This window comes from Phycodurus eques, chromosome 18 (genome assembly GCF_024500275.1).
Source record: "Phycodurus eques isolate BA_2022a chromosome 18, UOR_Pequ_1.1, whole genome shotgun sequence".
Lineage (NCBI taxonomy): Eukaryota > Metazoa > Chordata > Actinopteri > Syngnathiformes > Syngnathidae > Phycodurus > Phycodurus eques.
The window spans coordinates 5,849,360-5,872,356 of NC_084542.1; the positions used below are offsets into that span (position 1 = coordinate 5,849,360).

Here is a 22,997-nt window from a genome sequence, read left to right on the forward strand (position 1 = left end):
TCGGATAAGCGGTAGAAAATGGATGGATGGATGGATGGATATGCTGGCCATACTCTGCGCTCCAACACCTTCCTTTCAGATGCTATATTTAAAGACACAAAATCAGCTTTTGCAATATATCTCAGGTTTGATAAATCACATTACACATACTAAATTAACGTATTTGCATGTACTCCTCCCAGAAAGCGCCCGGGTAGTAGATCAGTTTCTATATCTGTTTGCATGAGCAATCAAATTTGTGCCCGTTTTTGCACATCCTAACCTTCAGTAAATAAGGCCTTCAATGTTTCTTTTGGTAATTTTTTTCTCTCCTCTCAATTAAAAACAGTTACAGGAGAAATTGCGTTAGAAGGAAATGTTATCCTAAGGCTGGTTGACTTGACTTGAGAGCTTACCTGGATTGTGGGTGGTGAGCGCTGCTTGCGAGTGGTGGTTGTAGACAAGGTGGTGGTGGTCTCGATAAAGGTGGTGGACATCTCAGGCGGTACTGAGGTGGTTGTGCGTGCCGCGCCCCTACTGGCCGGCACATCCCCCACCAGCCGAACACTGCCGTTCACCTTGATATTGACGTGGCCTTCGGCGGCCATGTTGAGGACCTTGAGGCCATTGTAGTAGAGGCCTGAAAGCTGGCCCTGGTAAGGCCGCTTACGGTCGTTTCCACCGATTGAAATAGTCGCTTGGGTGTTGAAGATAGTGAGCTGCCGGCCTGTGACAGGAGGATGCGAGTTATATAGATACTATAAAAAAGGATTCTACATATTGAATAGAAAAAAAGCCCAAATATTTTAAAATTAATATTATTAGCTTGATTGCTAAAATGGATGTGAATGTAGAAAGTTTAATGGTATAAACTGGTGAAACCTTTATATTTTTAATGATAGCACAACTATTTAACAACAAAACACTGCTACATGAGCAATTATTATTATATATTTTTTTTTAAATATACATACTGGACACTACATTAAGTACACCTGCATAATCTCATTCAAACCCACACAAGAGCTGTGTTAAAGATTACAACGCTTGATTATTTACCATAAAGAAAAAATAATCTGCATGATCAAAACTGAGCATTAATGTTATTTTGATAAAGCTCTAATTACCTTGTCCAGGTACACCTAAAGTTACAGTATGTACAGTAAGTGTAAAAGCCCTAATGCTTAAAAATAACAGATGCGATGTAGTCTTTGAAGAGAGAACACATACACATCAGAAAAATATGGATTACAGATTTTGCACTCCTAACATTCTCTTCACAAATCTGTGGGCTCATGTAGTAAAAGGTTTGAGAAAAAAACTTGCCAGATGTTACGATAAAGAATGAGCAATACACACTCAACACATGTCAAATGAATGAAAAATAACGTAATTATAGATATGCCCAAATACTGTGAAAACACACTGCCACACCATGAATTCATTACGAGATGAAAATACTCTGATTTACAGTACACAAGGTAGGATTGGCAATTAGAAAGCTCATTGGTATAATGCAAGCTTGTTATGTGCACGCCATAATACATTATATTGGGAACACAGAATGAGGAGGGGTTGGATCGGGGGACAAGATGCTCATGTCACAAAAACAAAAATGAAATAGCACATGTGCAGTCATGCAGGCAGGAGCACTTAAAGGCATTTTTTTAAAGAGATGTTTTAGCTCTTGTTAAAGGGACTTTATAATCAGGTTATATTGGTTTTGTGCAGTTAACTTTAAAAGTCGTTTATAATGTTATTATGCTCAGTCATAAACTTGATTATGCATCTATAAAAGAAGGGTTGCGGGAATGGGGGGGGGGGGGGGGGGGGGGTTTGGAACTCCTTTCTAGGGATTTTTTTTTCAACTTCCTTCCCAGTCCCTTTAACTGGTTTTCAGGATACAACCAAAGTTTTAAATGATGACAATGACAAAAGACGCAAAGTGTAAATCAAAAATGGAGGAAAACACTGAAATTAAATATTTTACATGTTTTTAAAGGGTTTAAGGGATGGTTACTCATTCTCGGAGGTCGTAAGGGAACAAGCCGATGGAATGAGAGCAAATCAAAGATGTACAACTGAGAAATTGGATAGAGATTTACCTTTCTCCTGAAGCCAATCTTCTACTGGCCGGGTATATTTGAATGGGATTTTCTTATTTGCCATTTGATAGCGCTCAATGTCGCTGTTGCCTTAAAGTTTAACAAACAGTTTGAAAGAGTTGGCAACATACAAAACACATTTATACAGTGGTTTAGAAGAATTTTATCTTGGTTTATGATTTTTTTTTATAACATATTTATGCAGTTTTAACCAAGTAGCTTTTGATTATTATTATGAGGTTTTTAAAAAAGAATCTTTATGTTAGAACATACCATACCACATGTAAATACATATTCGCAGAGATCACGGGAGCTAAAAAGTGTATGATTAACCTGCAAGAATCAAGTATGCCTTAAGAAATCACAAAATACATAAAAGTCTGCAGAACAAGCTAAAATAAAACACATTCATCATGTTTAACAAGACAAAATAAATGACGATATTAAGCACTTAAATAGGTAGACATTCATTAACACACTTCTTAACCTAATTGGAGGTCATCGTTGTGCACTAACTCTCCCACTGGACACCACCTGCTATTAAATCTCTCGGGACACATTTTAATTTGGTGTACTGGTTTGTATGCAGGATGTAAAAAAACGTACATGGGAGGCTTGGTGTCTGAAGTGATCCAGACCTATGGGGACGGAGTCCCGTGGTGACACAGATTTGAGCGGGACAATGCATACAAATGAGACAATTCCTTCAATAGTGGGACGACAAACAGATTTTAAAAAAATAATAATAACAACACAACATACTCCCATCATATGGGACCCCAGAGGACGTTTAGACAAATTTAAATTAAACCCCCTCAAAAAACCCTTTTGTGGAAAAATGGGAGTTAAGTTGCAAAGTACAGTGATTCTGTCAACTATAAGAAATGACATGCAAATCAGCTTGTACATTTATATTTTCGTTGTAGCCTGAGACCTGACAGAAGCATTTTGGGAGCATGCTGTCACTCAGCCACCACTTGGGTGGGAAGCTGTTTCAAGACAAAAAAGGAATGGCAAGATTGGAACCGGAAAGATTTGTTGCTTCACCAATGGTAGAATGACCATATATAAATACAACATAATGTACTGTATATAAATTCTGTATCAACACCTTTATTCTGACCCTAAACAAAATGCAAGACTTTTTCTTTTGCCATATCACAGATTTAACAAAAAAGTCTCTACATTAGGTCCTTTTCAGTTGCGGAATTATTAATAAAAGGTGTCATCCTGGCTCTACTACTACCTATGAAGGATATTAAGCCGATAGTATATTGTTGAGGTTACTTGGTACCCCTCATTCTGTGTCTGTGCCTTTTATAAAGAACAGCGACCTGGACAAAAAATGTTTTTCTAAAAATCCCAATTTAAACAGGCCATAATTCAAAGCTACCTTACTTGCCTTCTAAAAAGGGGACAGGTTGCTCTTCACACTATTGGAACAAATCAGTGAAGGCCTCCAGTCCATTGCTAATGTCACAGTATACTGTAGGTATAACCCCCCACCCACGTTCCGGTAGATTAATAAACGACAGTTTCACTTGGATTGAATATGGCAGACGATAATTGTCCTACTAATGAAAACAATCTCTTTAGTTTGCCAATTTGATATTCAGTTTGGTCATTTAAGAATGGATGACCTTGTCAATAAAATAATGAGTGATAATGAGTGCTTCGGAAGGAAGCCTGGGAATAGATTTATCCTGTAACACTGTTTGTAGGGGAGAGTCTAGTCTATAAAATTAATCTGATATTGAGGTTTTCAAAAGTTGTTTTTTTCTTAAATGTCATGTGAACAGTTTTGAAAATTCATTTTAAAAGGTTAAGGTAAAGAGGAATCCCATTAGTTCCATCTAGGAATTCAACCTACATTTTTAATTTTTAAGAATAATTTAGTTCACTACAGTCCAAAATCTAAATCTCATTCTCCTCACACAAGACGTCAGTTAAATCAGCAATAGTTTGAGGTTATTTGAGATTATGGATGTTTTAAATCAAGGTGAAACTTGGCCAGGTTGTTTTGTTTTTTGGTAAAAAAAAAACATTTTTCCAAACATAGACGCCTAAAGAGTGCCATGTGTTTGTTTGCTAGCTAGCTCGCCACGCAAATCTCACTGAGGTTTCATTACAGCACCAGAGTGCATCAAAATGGTGAAAAATGGCCTATGTGACAGGCTCCGGGTATTTGTTCCATTTGGGGATGATGAGCACATTTAATGAACTGTGGTCCTGTCTAAAGCTGGATATTCGCCGCCCTTGGTTATATAAACACATCATAACACCCAACCATACCTTATTTTAATGATACCTTCACTTTGTCTGGCAATGTTGCGCATTTTTTTTCTATTCCCGTTCTACAGTCAGTCATCCATCCTGGTGTGCTTCACTTATTAATCTGCTCACTGCTATTCATTTTCTGCTTTCAATGCAATCAGCTGCTCTTGCACATCTCAGCTAAATAACTTTCTTTGGCTACACAATTTCTCTACTTTGCATTCACTCTTCAATCCCTTTCCCCTATTCTCTATGTTCATTGCATTGATGTCAGCCCCCAGTACATATAGTAGATCTACATTTACTTTGTAAGAGAATTTACAGTATTTTCAATGCCACGCCGCTCCTCCCCTGATAATTTTCCAGGTCCCACACATCTAATTCCCACAAGCCAAAGCCAGTGAGAGTAACTTCATCATCCATCCAGTAGTGTGAAATGATAAAGGTTCTTGGAGATCTTAGACCGTGGTTGTGTCTTAGACAGTGCTAATCTTATTTGTCCTCTGGCTATGAGCATGGATTTTAGAAATGGGCAACTCGGTATTTGAAAACAAAGATATTGTGAAACAGTGTGCTTGCATGGAGATCAGCATGCTTTCAAAAGGCACGTGTGTACGTATCTTACTATGGGCCTCCTAGTTCAACTAAGCCTCTTACAGCCACTGCAAATAACCGATACACACACTTTCCTCAGGGAGGTGAGTCAGTCCCCTCATTTGAGACAGCGCCTTACCCACTGTGAGCTCTAAAACGTGCCTTATTTCTGCCTCTCTTGGTCCAACAATTCATTGATTCAAAGATTTCTCCCCAAAAAGTCATGCGAAAAGATCTAAAAGTAGGCAAGGGATTGGGGGCGTTATGTAAGGAAATTGGAACCATCTCACTGAACAGGCCCTCCAGTAATGTGGGATGTGACTAAAGTACACAGAATTGTGGAAGAGATGCAAGTGAGAAAGCACTTATTGGGCTAGGGGGAAAGATGCAGCAGCCCATATACACTTATACACACAAAGTGAATATTAGTCTGATGAAAATGCAAAAAAATACAAATATTGAATGAGAGGGGATATATTAATTACAGAGGGTAAATACCAAAAATTAGTAGAGGGTAAATAATGTATATAACATTAAAATGAGCTCCGATTGAAATAGAGTGGTATATATTTATAAGTTACTCCTATAAGTAAAAAAAATATATATATATATTTTCAGACCATAATTTGATACACTATCGCTGCCATGTTTTAGCGTGCGCAAAGCATTCTGGGAATGATGACGTAGAATGGCTGTTGTAAAATTGTTACGTTGCGAAGAGTTAAAAATGCCATAATGCACCGCTTTTAGATGCAATTTCCATTCAGGACGGACTGCAAAAAAAGAAGGTAAGCATTCATAGCTTTCCCAAAGAGAGAAAGTTGAGGAAACTGTGGGAGGATGCGGTCGGAAGAGTTGAGATGCTGAAAGATCCGCGGCTGTGTTCTCGTCACTTCAGCCCAGATTCTTTCTTTTTATTCTTTCCTCACAAGGAGCCTAAACGGCCGTGTGTGACATGCGAAAGCTGAGCAAAAATACGCAAAAGACAGGAGGCGCTGGCCACGTACCTTGATCAGCCCACTTTAGCGGTAGCTACAAATACACCACTGAATATGACCACCTCGAGTTTCTTCACACCCGTCATCTTCATCCTCATTTCATATGTCTTCCTCACTCTCCTCATTTCCCTGATCACACTCTGGCTCGAACTGAAATGGCTGAACAGCGTTCATCGCTGCCAGGGGCTGCTACTGTGGCTAATACTGTGGCTACTGTTAAAAACTCCGGGCGTCGGGGCACATCCTCATTTGACGCCACTACCCAGAATGCACTGCGACGAAAAAACAATGGCGGCCTATGTTGAAATTTCCATTTATAAAAATATATATATATGGAAATTATTATCGAAAGTTGTATCTCATTTTTATGTTACTCAAGTCGAAAGAGATCATATATACCAAATATATCATTGAAAACGGAGTTCACTTTAAGACTATCAAATGTGTGTGTGTACGTTGTCTAAACATTCTTTGAATTGTTTTGCATTTTAAAGTTTCATAAATTTGAATAAATACGAGGGGCAGTCTAAAAGTAACAATCTCAATTTAATTTAACCTATAATCACAGTTTTTTACCTTGAATTCTTGTTTGGAGGTTCATTCATTCATTCATTTTCTGTACCGCTTCGCCTCACAAGGGTCACGGGCGTGCTGGAGTTTATCCCAGCTGTCTTCGGGCGAGAGGCGGGGTACACCCTGAACTGGTCGCCAGCCAGTCGCAGGGCACATATCAACAAACAACCATTTGGACTCACATTCACACCTACGGGCAATTTAGAGCGTTCATTTAACCTAGCATGCATGTTTTTGGGATGTGAGAGGAGGTTTATTAAAAAAAAAATAATAATCTGTTTAATCCTGTCCTCTTCCTGTCAACCATTTTGGAAAGGACATCATTGCCCGTTAGAAGCACAGTGCTGACTTTTGAATTTCTTTGTTCTAGGGGAGGTGGATGCCATTCCCTGGATGCTCTTTTGGACTCGGGCTCAAAGTGATGAATCCATATCCTCTCCCCAGTCACTATATGCTGGAGAAAAGATTCATTCATCACCTTCGTGATAGTAAAGTAGTTTTAAACTTCAAAACGGGCTCCTTGTGCACATCTGTGAGTTGTCTGGGAACCCATCTGGCACAAACCTTTGCAAAACCGTGCTCTGTCATGATTTTTGCAGCACTTCCATGGCTTACTCCCAGGAATTCAGCGATGTCATCAATAGCGACTCGACAATCTTCATTGATCATTGCCTCAACCCTAGCACTATTATCCAGATTAACCGCTATAGATGGTCTGCTACTCCTTTGCTTATCACTCAAAGCAGGCCCTTGTTTTTCGCCTTTGATCCTGGACACCCAATTTTGACTGTGCTGTAGCCAACTGCCGCTTCCCCATACATATTTTGCAAACTTTTGAGAATGTTTAGTGGTGGTTCCTCTTCCAAACCAAGAAATTCAATGACAACTATCTGTCTCTGACAGGCATCCAACAATGACATCATTTTCGAAACGGCTGACAGGAAGAGGACAAGGTTAAACAAGACTTGTTTTTAAATAAACCTTCAAAAAAATACAAATTGTAAAAAATTCAGAACAAAAAATCAATTATTAGTAGGTTGAATTAAATCGGGCTCCTTACTTTTTGAGTGCCCCTCGTAATTGCATTAAAAAAATACGTGCACATGCAGTATCAAAAATGTGTTATTGATCTCTTGGACTCCCCAGTTGTGAAATCTTCAGTGTCAGTTCATATGTACTATTTAAATTGTATCAAATCTAAGCCAATGCCTTTTTAAAAAAATGAAGAAAAATGAAGCCTAATCATACCATGAACTACTTTAACTACTATTAAACAGTCAACTTCAACTATACCTACTTAATCCCCCCCGTGTCTGTGCAGCGATGCAATTACTCTGAACAAATATGACTCATTTCCATTAGTTCCCCTGGTAAGTGTAAGTTTCTTTGGTATTACACAACAGTCTCCAAGTATTCTAGTCATTTTGGAATCGTCCTCAAAAACCCCTACTCCAGAGACTTTCAAACCCAATGAGAGAGAGCAGAGCGTGAAAGAAAATGAGATAAAATAGGGCTTTTTCTGTCTCCATGTATTACTACACCTCACTCATAATGGTCATATTTTCCACAGCATTAGTATCTCAGAGCTGTGAGAGTTTTTGAGTCCAAAATTCAAGCTGACCTACTTCTTTGTGCCTCTCACCTATCATTGGCACATCAGATGTGTTCCTTTCTTTGCATTCACAGTATTGATTCCATTTTGACATCATGATGGCTTGTTCATACATTTAAAAATTAAATCAAAGACTATAATCTAAGTCTCAAAAGTAGGTTACTACAGCAATTTACAGTATTTACAGTACAATTGAATTTGTTGGATGGGTTGAAGGAGGGACACAAAGTGCAGTTTGAGGATTTTCTGTAATCTTTTAAAAATAATTTACCTTACATTTTATTGAATAACGTATCAACTTTATTGCCATATTCAGAGGTTGGCATCTAGAAGTTTTACAATTTGGTGCTTATCCAATTTTGGGGGGCCTTGGCGGAGGTCTGTGCTCGCCTGATCTCAGTTTATTTTAAAACTGCAAAAAAATCTTAACATTGCAATTGCAAACTATGATGACTCCACTTTAAATAAACCAATTAACAGTAACTCAGCCAGAGTTCAAACAGATTCCTCTGACAAGCTATCAACAGACACCTCTGTCCTCTATTCCCAAACAAGGAGAACAGGCAGGCCCCGATCTAGTCACTGTTTATCGAACAGCCCTGTGGCGCCTGATGCCTTCATGTTAAACACAAGAGAACGGGAAGAATCAGTCGAGGACGCTGCATCACAACCTGTAATTACTCATGAGATGCTTTTACAAGGGTTAAAGGAGAGAAAAGAATCAATCACTGACTGTATCATTACTAGCACTGACTGTTCCGCTCCACGGATCTGTGCAAAAGAAAGAAAATAAATTCCAATGCATTCAGGTGGACAGAAAATGGGACTAATAACAGTTAGAGCACTTGAATGATTTGAAAGCTTAAAGGTTAGGAGACTTTGTAGTGTGTTTCCATGTGAGGTCCAGCTGGCAAACATTAATCAAACTCTCTGAATGGGCATTTAACAGAATATTGAGGGTGTTGGAAAACAACCACAGTGCATTGAGTCAGGGGAAACTTTGAGATAATTAAGAAGGTAGTGGGAGTCAAAATTTTAAAATAATAGCCATTGAAAGTCGAGCTGAGGAACATGGGCCAACAGTATTTGCAATTGAACGGACGGGGGTGGGGTGTGGGAGGCTTATTACTGTTTTTGTTTTTAGCAATTACCCAGCTATCATGCAAAACCTTTGGTGTCAGTGTGTAGGTTTGTCAACCCAATTGACCCAGGTTCAAATCCAGGTTGAGGGGACTATCGAGAGTTGTGTGACAAATGGTGTTAGAAGTGGGATGATTTGCCATGAGGGCTTCCAAGGTATACCTAGTTTGACTAAATTTTAGACAGGTGAGTCCAGACATGAGTGAAGCACAAGGATAATTGGAATGGTTCTTTCCACTATGTTGTAAACTACTACCATGACAAAGAACGGGGCTCTATAGTGTCATTCCACTGGTTTATACCGGGGTTGAACGGCTAAAGATATTTTGAAGTCGACTATAATGTTATAACGAGTGATAAAGAGTTGAAGTCGATTATTCGATGACATCATTGATATTGTTTCAGCAAAGTAGCTGAAACTAGAGAGGCTGAATGTTATTGTCATCCACAAACAGCTTATTTTTCTTCTCTTGGACCCATGCCAATGTGTGAAGACTGTATCGCTTTGTTGGCAAGACATTTTACTGCTCCCCAGAACATTATAGTCCGGTGACGGAAGCAGACAGGCGGGTCAACAGTTCTCTGATAATACGGCCGACTGGAAGACGAGCTGCCTAAAACACATGATTAGTGACTAGTTGACTTCAAGCTTTAAATGACGATGTGGAGTAGAAAGGTCGACTAATCAGTTCAAACCGTAGTTTATACCCAACTGAATGCCACACATCCTGGAAGAGGAGTCTTGTGCTGCATGACTGTACCTAAGACACAGTCACTAAGTCATTCTATCTTTGTATGGTCAAAGAAAAGCAAAGGACAGCCAGTGGCAAAACAAAGTGAGAGACAGAAGGGATTAACATCACCTGCATGGCACTGAACCAAACTACAAACAATGTGCCAGGTCACGCCAGGGGAGGATGGGACCCACTCGGTGGTGATGGCATGCAACTGGGAAATTGCTGTAGGCATGTTGCGTTTACAGGCAGAGAAGAAAAAGGGATAAACTTCAATTTGTTTACTTTTGGTCTTACATTAGGATTTTTCTTTCTTTCGCTCATTTCCCACCTTCAGTTGTCTTTTGTCTGCGTAAAAGTTACTAATAACGTAAAGCTTAGTTGTTTCACACTTACTCGGACTCTAATTAAATTCTGCTTCAGTTTGTTCAACATTTAATTTGAGGTGTACTTATATTAGCCTCAACAACGGAGGTTGTGCTTTCATTACTGTTTGTTAGTACATGAGCAATGATTACATTTTGGGGAAGATTCAGAAAAAGGTGCAAATAGAGGATTTATTTTTTTCTCGTTTTCCTTAACATTGCAAGACTGGACATTTTCCATCCCTCCAACCTTCTTCTGCTTCTCTGGATTTGGGTTGTGGGCAGTCTAAAGCCAAGACTTCCCTGTCCCCAGCCTCTTCTTCAAGGGTTGGGGTTAGGCCACCATAAGGGCACAGATGCATTCCCGGGCTGACACATACTGTATTCTGTGCAGTGTGCTTTCGGTTTGCTCAATTGGGCATGCCAGAAACACCACAGCAGGAAGATGTCTGCGATGCATCTGCATTAGACGCTCAAGCCAACTCAACTGGCACAATAAGGACCATCAGTCAACTGTATTGTATTTAATGTTTAATATATACTACATTATTGTTTACCTCTGTGTTGTAGATGCTTGGTGATGTAGTTGATCACGTGCAATTTGTTCCTCCGAGCATGTGGGTTGTGTCAGTGAATGTACACAGTGATATCAGACGTGTGCCACTTGAAATGGTCGCATAAATAGATAATAGTTAAAAAAAGAAAATCAGACGAGACACTAAAGCCAAATTGGGCACTTGGACCTGGAGTGTAAATGTAGTGTTAAGGTAAACCCAAATTCCTTTAAGAAATAAACACATTTTGACAGGTTGATAGGCATCTGTGAAGGGTTTCAGTTAGGTGCTGATCCCAAATATGATTACTCGACCTTGGTAGAAGTATGTCTCTGATTGTATTCATTGTCTCATCCCACACTCTGCTGGCCTCGACTGCTGCTTGGGTGTCTTCCCAGTGGGTCTATGCTATGACTAATGCCTCGTAAAAAGAAGGAAGACAATAATTTTATCCCTGATTACACATCTACTGTACTGTACAAGAGCCCAGATCAGAGGCATGTGTCATCATCCCTGATCTCTGGCCATCTTTGGTGACTCTCGGTAAATCAGTCTAAAAACAACTCGATCGCTTGGTTCTTCAGGGAATCCATTTTGGGAACAAAAGATTGTGACATATCTCCGTTGTCATTTCTCAAGTGTTGTCCAGACAAAAACAGTTTGGTGACTGGACATAATCAACAAGGATTCATGTGTGTTAGTGAGCTAATCACAATGACTTCCCAACTCAATTTGATGGTTTGTTTTAATAGATGATTTCCTACTTCCTGCTCTCATTTTTACCCAGCTGGTAAACTGAGCACAACTTCAGTGTTCCTAATAATAGGAATGCCAGAGCCCTCCAGTGGAGTGTGTTCCATTTGATGACCCTGTTTGTATTCTGTGGTCATGCTACTTGCATTGAGATAGAGGCAGACAGCAGCTTTATCTGGCCAAAAGGCCACGTCTAGCATCTACTGCTATCTTCTGGCTTGCCCTTAATCGAAACATATCAGTCCTATTCTTGAAATTATTTGGTTATATGTTGCACTGTCAATGCTTGGAAAAAGATTTCAGACATACAGTCAACTCCGACTGTATGCTAATGCTGGTACCCTTTATTTAAATAGATAGGTGGTGTCCAGTGGTTTAGAAATCAGAAATCTCCACTAAGCCATGATGAAATGACCATATACTGTATAAAGTAAATAATACCTGAAGGAAAGTGCTCATTGATCGGCCAGTTGTCCACTTGTAAGGTGGCATTGCCTCCATTCCTGGTGAATCGAACCAAATGGTATTTGCCATCATTTACCCCTGTCGTCAGCTCCTTAACACTGATGTCCACTGTCCCAATGTTGAAGGTCACGCCGACTTTCCCTTGCTCCTGGAGAAGAAACAGAAGGAGGGAAATGAGGGAAAAATCTTGCCAAATATGACTCTTTGCGGTCATTAAACGTTTGTCTTATAGACTCCAGCATTGCATTTACGTAATACCTTTTATATATCTTTTATAGGTGGGATAAAATCTTAGTTAAGTGCTAAAATGGATAAGCTTAAATTGTTTGTAATAATTGTACTAAAAATAAAATAATTTTGAGGTCACACAGGCTTGTAATAAGAAGAATAGCATTCATTGACGCAGCAATATACTTGAGTGGTCGAAAATATTGGCGGGCCAGTTGTGTTAGCACTAGATCGGAATGCTTTTTTTGCGCAGTGTGTGAACAAACTAGTATGCAAACTTAGTAAAAAAAAAATAAAAGTAAATAATAAAACAATGTTTAGGTCACATATGCGTTTTGGTTATGTATGTTTACGACTGTCGATTTGTATTTAGAAAAAGGCCCTGAAAGTAAATTACATTCAGGGAGAAAACAACAGCACCCCCCAAAAAAAACCCCCAAAAAACTCAAAACAATACCTCAATATCTACTAAGATAACACCTAATCTACTGTATATTTGTCTAGTAATAAATCATTATGAATGAATTTAGATATCCTTTAAGGGATTTCAATGAATGCTGTCAGTGGTGCTATGGCAGGCTACTCTGAAAACCTGAGGACTGTCTTATATGCTTCATAATACTGATGATGAAAATAGACTGCCAGCAGTGATTGTAATGAGTAATGCTCTCTGCAGCATATCAGTGAGAAGCTGGAAAGACGAAGAATGTCTTTTCTACTGTGTTCCTGACAATCGGTATGAATACTCAGAGTTTTATTTGCTCCAAAGGAAAAAAAAAAAAAAAGCTATATCATATCCGTGAATCTTTATGCCTGCCTATCACTACCCTACTACGGTTACCTTGAAGTCATTCATTTTCTTGGGCTGTCAAGTGTCTTTTCACTGTGCTACCTTGCATATTCAGGTAAAAGAGGGAGTACAAGAAAAATATGTAATCGAGGCAGGTGATGATTGGGAACAGCCTGTTTTCGGTGCCATTTGTTTTAATCCCCTGCTGGGAAACTGTGTTTAATTCCCTCCCTTTAGAAGTCAAAAGCAGAGGTACTGTTTCTCATGACAAAATAAAAATGACAAAGGCTTGCAAACGGGACACACACACATTGTTTTAACTGATCCATGGGGACGCTGTCTCTAAGTGGCTAACTGTCGCCAAGCAGACCCTGACAATATTAAGATGTACTATAGGTACTTGTCACAATTTAAAATAACTTAACACTTAAACCCGCCGACCCCTATTTAATATTAAATGCTCCTTGGTTTTACAAGAGCATTTAATAAGGCCAACTTTTAATATATTTAGCCATTAGAGACCATTAGGCTTTATCTCCTCTTATATCATTGTCGAATATGATATTAAAACCACCTGCTAGGTAAAGGGTCCTGTACCACACTGTAATAAATGAAGTTAATCATTTGACACTATTAAACTATTTAAATTTGGTTTACACCCAAAGAAGTGAAGAAGAGCCCTCAGCTTTTTATTTTAATTTAAAAAAATATATATATATATTTTTTTTGAAGAAAGAAATTCTGAAGTGCATCCTGGCTGAAAAGTGTTTTTAAGGAGCTCTGATGTGAGTCCATCAAAAGTGTTTATTTTTAGGCACAGATAATGTTATTTTGAGTACACAGTTAAACGAAGGAACTCGGAAAATACAGGAAACAATCACTGCATTTTCCTCGTTTCTTTAAAGTCATGAAACTGAAAATGTAGTTACAGACCTGCAGAAGTCCATTTAATACCTCAACCGTACTTACAATCTAAACGATGCTACTCTATTTATGAAGGGGAAGGTGGTAGGCCATTACAGTCTCACAACAAAGCAAGACATGACAGCTTTTTTCCTCTGCAACAAGCTCCATCTTAGATAATAATGGGGGAAAAAAATGTCAGCGAAGACATAAGAATGCTATCATTAAATGGCAGGGAACGGCAGTGAGGTTGTTAAATGGGTTCTTAATTTGAGAAGTTGTTGTAACTTCAATAACAGACCCATGTACACAATAAAAGCAGATTGTGCTTAAAGTGAAATGACAGTTTTTACACCTGGATAATGTGCACTTAAATGTAAATGCAATTTGTTAAGTAGATGTTGTTGTGGAAGATAACTACAGTAAGTTGTCCAACTTATTTTGACCTCTTAAAAATAATGGATTGTCCTTTTTTTCCCTGTCGATGAATACCATGTTTTGTTTTTTTTACGAGTAGCTCAATTGGCTGTCAAAATCATCCATGTAAAACATAGTTTGGAAAGTTTGGGAGAAAAGAAAAAAAATCGGACAAGACAAAAAACAAACACAGTTACCTTTGTTAACAAACCAGACAAACTTGGATAATGAACATTATGTCTGAACAGGTTACAGACAATTTAGGTAAATTTTCACTCAACCAAGTATGACTGATGCTATTGTACATTACATTATACATTATATTTGACATTATATATTAATGTAAAATAATGTGAGCTTCAAGGAAACATATCTTTATCTAAGGTGCTACCCATCATTACAAGATTTGCAGCTTGTGGGTATACATTTAAAACAGGAAGGCATTAATGCAAGATCTGCTCTTTGTTCTTGTTCAAATCCAGACATTCCCAACATGTCCAGTTTTTTTAAAAATACACAAAGCATTCTGTGATGGCAATGAACAGACATATTCCTATTTCTGCTGTAGAAATGTGACAATGCACTGTTGTGATTAGAAAGCAATCATGTCATTTTGTCTTGAAGCAATGAATGGAGTTGAGGCAGCGATTACGATAATTCAGACTCTACTTGTGTAGTGCCTAAACGGGCTGCGGAAGAACACTAAATAGTAAGTAGAAGTACAACTACATGGACAGATACTAACAACATGTAAATGCTAAATAAACAAAGATAGATGTTACAGTATGTGTGGGACCATTTTGAAATAATATTCCACTATTTTATACAAAGTGGCAAAGTGAATTGTGTGATGTTTTCAAGGCTGGCAAAGTATCATCACATCAACATGTTTGCAAATGCGTCGTTTCAATTGCTTCACTCATGTAGTCGCTGTAACCTTCTGTATTGTTCAATGCAAGCACTTCAGAGCCACATCCCCTAAAGTACAAACTAATACCTATCAAGATATATCATTACTTATACAAACAATAAAATATAACAATTGTAGACCTTTGCTACCATTGCAGAGATTTCCCCCCGGACAGAAGGAAATATGTGCTGTTTTGCGGAGTTCGTTCTGTCCTTCCCACCCACTCTGTGGTCTGGAGGCCCACTCCCACGTTTCTGCCCTCCTACACTGCACCAATGTTTGATTGACAGATCCAATTACGCTTTTTTATTGGGCCGTCACGAGCACGGTGGGCCTGCACTTCATTGTCTCCAGAGCGAAGGCTTTTTGTTCTGTTTAGTGGAAAAAATGATGGCCACTATTAAGGTGTACACAACATAAGGCAAGGACATATAATGAGATTGCAAACAGACATCAGCCTTGCTAACTTTGAAAGAACAACAACATGACAACAGAGTTGGGAAAGAGGTAACTTTTTGCTATGATAAATTCTACATAACAATAATGACAACGGGAGATTTTTTTTGTGTTGTATGCCAAGTGTATCTAATGTTGTGACCAGTAAGTGTTTGTATGAGCCTGTTGTGCTCTGTGTAACAAACACTGACACATGTAATTCCAGTGAGTAAATCCGACATCCGACTGCTTTGAGCTGGCTCTGACTTGTTGGCACAAGAAGCCTCTGTGGTCCCACGTGACCCGACACACACTGTCATCAGTAATCAGGCCCAGCGCAATCCAATTCAATGGCGATCAATGCCTCCGACACATGGAGTGCCGCGGGCGGAGTGAGAAAGAGTGGATCAGTTAAAGCAGCGCTGGCCGATCCTTCAGACAGCTATCTCAGCTTTTAGAAGACAGCCACTGCACAGAGATGAGCTGCACACAATAGACTCCATCCCCAGCTCGCTGAATGGTCCTTTTGCAAAGCCCCAGACCCTGATTCACAACTGATAAGCTGTTTTTGTGGAGGTGAAAAGCTGACAACACGAAGAAGAAATGATCACTACGTGCCGGATATCCTCAAGGAAAAGATGCGTTGATGGACTTTAAGGTCAAAAGCATCTTATTAAAGTGGGAGTTTTTCCTCCCCCCAAAAGTGGTATTGCATTGCAATCAAACCTTGATTGAAATCTGGTACGAGTTGTAGCGGGATGACTCCAGTGGATCTATATTAGGTCTCTGGTGTCAGGAAGGAAGATGTGATATCAACAATGTGAACATTCAAACATCCCAGGAGTAGGTGTTTGGGTTACATATCCAGCCTTTCTTTTGACAGAACCTCCCAAGTAAGCTTGTGTGTTTAAGGGCCATCATAACCAGATAATGCGGGCGGTAGAAGTCCAATCAATAGACTGGACAAGCTCAGATATAGTGCGGCACCGTTAGATTGATGGGCTTGGCGTTCACAGTCCTAAAGCTATTCATCTTCCCTAATTGACAGAGGTAACTTAGACTGTACAGTCATTTGGTCATGTGTACGCATGCCAGACATTTGCACAAAGGGTAGTGTGCAGTGTTGTGTGCCTCCCCGTTACACTGTGCAGAATGACACATTAGGCTGCACAATAACAGCCACATTTTGTTTGACATCCTTGGGTTTATGAAAAACAAACTGGTAAAAGTGAAAACCCCATTGACAACAAGAGTTTGTCTTTGTTCAATGAGATTTAAAATACAACAGTCAAATACGTTTGAGTTTACTCTGAAAAACGTGGGGAGACATTTAGCTATGAAAATATTTTCAGTTCCAGGTTTTCAATTCATTGTAGTATCCACTCAAAATCAATTAATGAACTCTAAAGAATGTAAAGTCTCCTAAGTAGCAATTTTGAGAGATGACTATGACATACCCTCAATGATTTATTCAAAGCCCAATATAATGGATTTCATCGAGTGTTTTTGAAAAGAATGGGAATGGTAAAATCCTAAAAGGTCATGATATCAAGGTAGTTGGGGAAAATTATTTGGATTGGCATAAATAAACAAAGAACACACACATATATCTGTATATATTGAAGAAACATAGGCTTCATCAATAGTGATAAAGGAGAGCAAACATGGCTTTACATCAGGCTGTCTCATGATTGAGTCTCTCAAGCATTCATTCAGACGCTGTTAATTGTCTGCAGAGCTGCAGAATTTGATGTGAGGACAGCAGGCACCCAGGTGCTGCTTCCTCTCAAATATTGATCACACCAAAAAGAACCGAGAGGTCCAACACAAGCTATATTTCGCACCTGAGAGCGCCGAGAACTTCATCAAGTGGATGGGAACAAAACGGCTTCCACTTGGCTTTACTTAGTGCTACTGTTAGGTAACCTTCTGGCCGCAATACTGTCATTGCCCTGGAGTGCCAGGTAGTGTTAGTCCAGATTGAGGGGCGAGAATTGCTGCATTTTTAATACAAACCCAAAGAAGCATTGCTGGAGAAGGTAATGGCTTCGACTCCTGCACCCAGGCTCAATGTCAAAGTGGGAGACTCGCACTTTGATCCTCCGCCACAGAATATGAATCACACAGGGTCAGCCTTATCAATTATTTACAGCCATTCTCTCTCCATTTCCTGTTTGTCTGCTCTTGTGGTTGTAACTTGCTCTGACACTAATGGCAGACCGCCTGGTGAAAACATTTATCAGTGTTAGCGCAGAGTCCTCTCCAGCGCTATATTATCACTCTCAGCCTTTTGGAATATTCCAGTAGCGACTGTGTGCCGATCTTAATCCGCATTAACTTACTTTACTGTACGTGTCTTGCCTGTAAGTGAAGTCCTTGTAGAAACTTTACTTGTGGAAACTGCCAAAGATCTGAAGTGCAATTTACTTCATCTAGCAATTTTTTTGTCCTTTGCATCTTTTTTTCCCCTTCAAGTTTTTTTTTCCTCCTAGGCTGCCTTACAATCAACCTTTATAAGTGTGCATTACATTTTATACACTACAAAGTTGTGCACTCTCTATCTTTTCGCGAGCCCATAAACATTTGAACACATTCTCAGTACAATTTACCTTTTTTTTCCCCATTACTATCACCATCCTTTCTATTAGAGCCTTAACAGCAAAGCACCATACTTTTCACCACACACGACGGAAATTAATCCGTGACTGATAATTAAAGATTTTTAACGTTGTGCTTTGATTACAATTTCCGAATTTTGGTTCCAGTGATGTTTGTTTTGTGCTGGAGCTAAAACGCAAACAGGGGATAGTGACAGATCTTGCAACTTCCTGCATGAATAATGGAGTGAGGTGATGGTTAAGAAAACAATACTGTTGAAATGATTAGTCATTTCTAATTATTCTATTGCAAAGAGCACTTTCATCATAGATTCAGAACAAAAAAATAATGCACTCTATTTAGCAGAAAATGTAAAATATTTTTTGGTACCGCTGATTCTTTCGATTAAAAATGAGTTTTTTTCCCCGACAAGTTACAACAAAAGATAAGAGATCTTTCTCACAAGATTTTTGTCCAAATTGGTTAAAAGAAATCATGCAGTTTAATCAGGAGATTTGTTTTTTTCTTATAGTCCCTTAAGGGGAAATTCAACTCATTCGCCAATGTACAGTATACTTTGTGTTCCACACCACACATATAACAACGAGTTGCTCTTTTTACATTACTGTTTGCAGTGGGACTCGAAACTATCCCACCACCCCCCGACTACAAAGCTCAAGTCCTTACAGGCTGAGCTAGTGTTGCTTTAAAATTAGTTACTTGAAAACGTCACACTGTACTAATGCATGGTCAATTAAAATTGAAAATGAAGAATGTTTTTATAATGTTGAAAATAATACACTGGGAATAAATGTAAATTTTAATTAGATTCAACCCCAATATAATGTATTAATTGCAGCACAGCTCGTGTAGTTTTTAAATACCAATTTGGCTGCTGTGATTCATGCTCTGTTCCCCTAATTTTTATGAAATACTTTTTAGCGGCTGTTTTTGAAAATGGTACATTTTGTTTATTTGCTGAATCAAAGAAACACATGCATAATGAGCGGAATTACAATGTGTTGCTGCAGCATATTCACCTAGTTTTTTTCTATCTGGTGCATTGAAATGACAATATCCACATAGCAGGGAACAGATGGGTCGCATGTACAGGAGATCGAGTTTGGTGATAATCAGGAAAAACAAAATAGAATGACAGCATCCCTCTTCTATTTTTTGTTACAATATGACGGGGGATGAGGCAGACAAAAAGGGACCCCGTGTGTCCTCTGAAGCCAGCCGTACACTGAACGACGTGGCTGAACAGTAGCGTTGGGTGGCGTTGCGATGGCTTAACATGGGACAAGTTCGTCATGTAGCGCAGAACATGTTGGCAACAGAAGGCTGCTGGAAAACCTTTCTGAGATCAAAACACTATCCATCTCACCTGCTGGGGTGTCACAAGGCAAAGAATGAGAAGAGAGTATAAGAAAGGGAACGTAATGTGTCTTTGGGAAAGATTATGATGGGGGGGATGAGTCCTCAGAGGTGACAAGAGGTAATAATCTAGAGAGAATTGAAGCGTGAGACACTCCACCGCAAGGCTTTGGAGCATTTCTTTCTTTTTTTTACATTTTCATCTGTCGTCTATAGCCCGCTGGAGATGAGATTCGTTTTATTTTGATTTGAGATTCATTTACTTGAAGGCTTTCAGTGATAACATCAATTTGTGGATCTCCATTTGCATTAAGCAATGGAGACATCCATTGCTGCTGTTCACATTCACATTATTCGCACAGAAATAAATTCAACTTGGTAGGATATATATTGTAATTCCATACAAGGCTGAACTAAATTGCCACTGCAACAGTCTCGGTGCTGTGTGTGAGTTAACTTATGGAAAAAAGCACAAAAGAGCATGCCCATTATAAGTTCTTAGGAATGTCAAACATTACAAATGTATGGGGGGGTTCACTTTTTGTACACTTGGATGACTGTGAGGAATGTTAAAACAGCGAATCTGCTTCATCAAAAGGATTAGTCTTGGATGAGTTACATGTACAATTACTTACCTGTAGTATTTAATACAGTGTGACACCACTTATCCTCACACCTCGCGGGTATGCTGGAGCCTATCCCAGCTAACTGATGGCCAATTGCAGGGCACATATCAACAAACAACCATTCACACTCACATTCACACCTACTGGTAATTTAGAGTCTTCAATTAACCTACTGTTCATGTTTTTGTGATGTGGGAGGAAACCGGAGTGCCCGGAGAAAACCCACGTGGGCATGGGGATAACATGCAAACTCCACACAGGCGAGGCTGAATTTGAACCCCGGGTCCTCAGAACTGTGAGGCGGCTGAGCTAACCAGTCGTCCACCGTGCCGTGCACCAGAACGTCATTTGTAAAAAATAATTAAATGAATAAAAAAAAAAAAACATCAAATGTTGACAAATGAACAGATTTCGTTTTTTTTTATTTATTTTTTTATATCCATATCCATATATCCATATCCAGAGTGAAGGCGTGCATGTGCCAAGCAGACCAGGATAAGCTCCTCCATGTTTTTATCTCAAGTAGACTTGACTATTGTAATGGTCTTCTCACTGGACTCACCAAAAAGAGTATTAAACAGCTGCAGCTCATTCAGAATGCTGCCGCTCGAGTTCTGACCAGAAAAAAGTTTACTCCAATTCTAAAGTCTTTACACTGGCTCCCAGTCACCTTTAGAATATATGTAAAAGTTCTACTACTGGTCTATAAATCACTAAGTAGTTTAGGTCCTGAATACTTGAAAGAAATACGAATGGAATATAAACCCAGTCGGGCTAGGAGATCGACAGACTCAGGTCAAATAGTGGAGCACAGAGTCCAAAGCAAACATGGTGAAGCAGCATTTAGCGATTATGCTGCACACAAATGGAATAGGTTGCCAACAGAAGTGATATCAGCGCCAAGTGTGCATGTTTTTAAGTCCAAGTTCAAAATAATCTGTATCTCTCATACTTTTTAGAGCTTTTAAATGATATTTCTTGCACTGTACGCTGTTTTAATTGTACTTTTATTTGTATTTTTTCCCGCTTTGTTTTAAATGTTTATAAGCTGTTTTTTTCTTCGTTTTGAAATGCTTTTAATCATTTAAAGCACATGGAATTACCTTGTGTATGAAATAGGCTATATAAATAAATTGGCTTTGCCTTGCTTTACGTTGGAGGCCCCACTGTATTATTATTATTATTATTATATCGTATCGTCATGGGTAATTTGTTCTTTCTGGGCTACCCACACCATAGGACAACATAGGAGGGCATACACATTTTTTAGTTATAGTCTATATGTACTAGTCCACTTTTATATATCTTTCATTGTTCTGGTGCTTTAGTCAGCTTTTAATAAGTCTCATCAAAATAAAATTTAAAAATACAACATAAATAGAACATTTTCAGACTAACATTATCGCTGTGTAAAGCTCTCAATGCATTTTCTGATCTTCATCATTGGCTCCTTCATCTCATTGCACTGCAGTAAACCTAATGAATAGTATGGCTGAACACCTACATGGATGTAAAGCAGCAGCAGAGTCCAACTCCTTTCACATCTCCTGTGGCGAGTGCTCAGACGTCAAGCTGAGCACCATATGCCATCGCTGTGCGCTTGGTGGTCATGCCAGCATGACGCTGGTCAACGGGCCAACTTAGGTATTGCTTTGCATCTATTTACATTAGTTCATATTCACAAAGGCATACCATGCTTGAGAGCTGTATTCAAGTCAACTGCCTGATCACTTGTTAATGTAAGTGCACTGCAGTTTCTTAAGTCTCCTGCTGTTCATCTAGCATGATCTGCTATTCAAAAGGTTTGATTGATTGGATGCATTTTTAAGGGTGAAGACAAGACAAAAGAAACACTTAGGAGTGGTTGACACTACAGTCGGCCTATCAGAGCCCCTGTTGCTTAACAGCGTGGCACATCTCAGCAGTTGTCTCAATGTGTCACTCCTGTTTAGAATTACTTCCGCGCAAGTTTGAAAACAGAGGTGAAAGGACAGCATATAAAAAAAAAAAACAGACATCCTTATAAATTTGTATTAAAAAAATAATCTGCGGATAAAAGACAGATAAGAACGCAGTCAACTGGACACATGAATAGCAGGTGTTAAAGAAAAATTTGTGACCTGTTAGTAGGAGTTGGACGGCAAACGAGAAGAAGAATACATACGTTAACAGCGTTTCAGGATGTAAGCGGCACCTCTAATAACAGAATCAATGGGACAATGTAGGTCGCTCTGTTCCTTTTAATTCAAAGAACATAGAGGCAAGTGGCCTGTTTCTTGATTATGTTGGACACTTTCAGGGCAAGCTGTCGTCAAACTATATCTCCTCTAAACTTCTACTGTTCAAACTGTGATGGAAAAAAAGGTTTTATTTATGCACTCCGAAATAATATTCTTGCATTCAAGTCGCTTAACATTCTTCCAGTGTATGCTTGTCCTTCCTTGTCAGTTATTCTTCCAGATTATTTTTCTCCTCGCTGTGGCGTAAAAGGAATTACTTCTCATGAAATTAATTGGCTCAAAAGTAATAAGGCAGCAGGCATTTTTAAAGGCAATTTTCTTGTTCAC

At 39.0% G+C, this 22,997-nt stretch overlaps 1 protein-coding gene across 11 annotated transcripts in view; it reads right to left on the reverse strand.

The window, feature by feature from the left end:
• Nucleotides 1-22,997, reverse strand: part of LOC133416939 (neurexin-3b) — a 283,913-nt gene that overhangs the window by 27,843 nt on the left and 233,073 nt on the right. For 8 of the 11 annotated variants that reach the window (XR_009770304.1, XM_061704308.1, XM_061704310.1 and 5 more), the window contains 3 exons: nucleotides 12,123-12,294; nucleotides 2,085-2,174; nucleotides 396-706 (listed from right to left, as the gene is read on the reverse strand). Coding sequence is in view for 10 of the 11 variants with exons in the window: in XM_061704308.1 (XP_061560292.1) it covers nucleotides 396-706; nucleotides 2,085-2,174; nucleotides 12,123-12,294 (573 nt within the window). In the remaining variant the exon portion in view is untranslated. The remainder of the gene's footprint in view (nucleotides 1-395; nucleotides 707-2,084; nucleotides 2,175-12,122; nucleotides 12,295-22,997) is intronic. The other 3 variants (XM_061704312.1, XM_061704311.1, XM_061704316.1) reach the window with 1 other exon arrangement.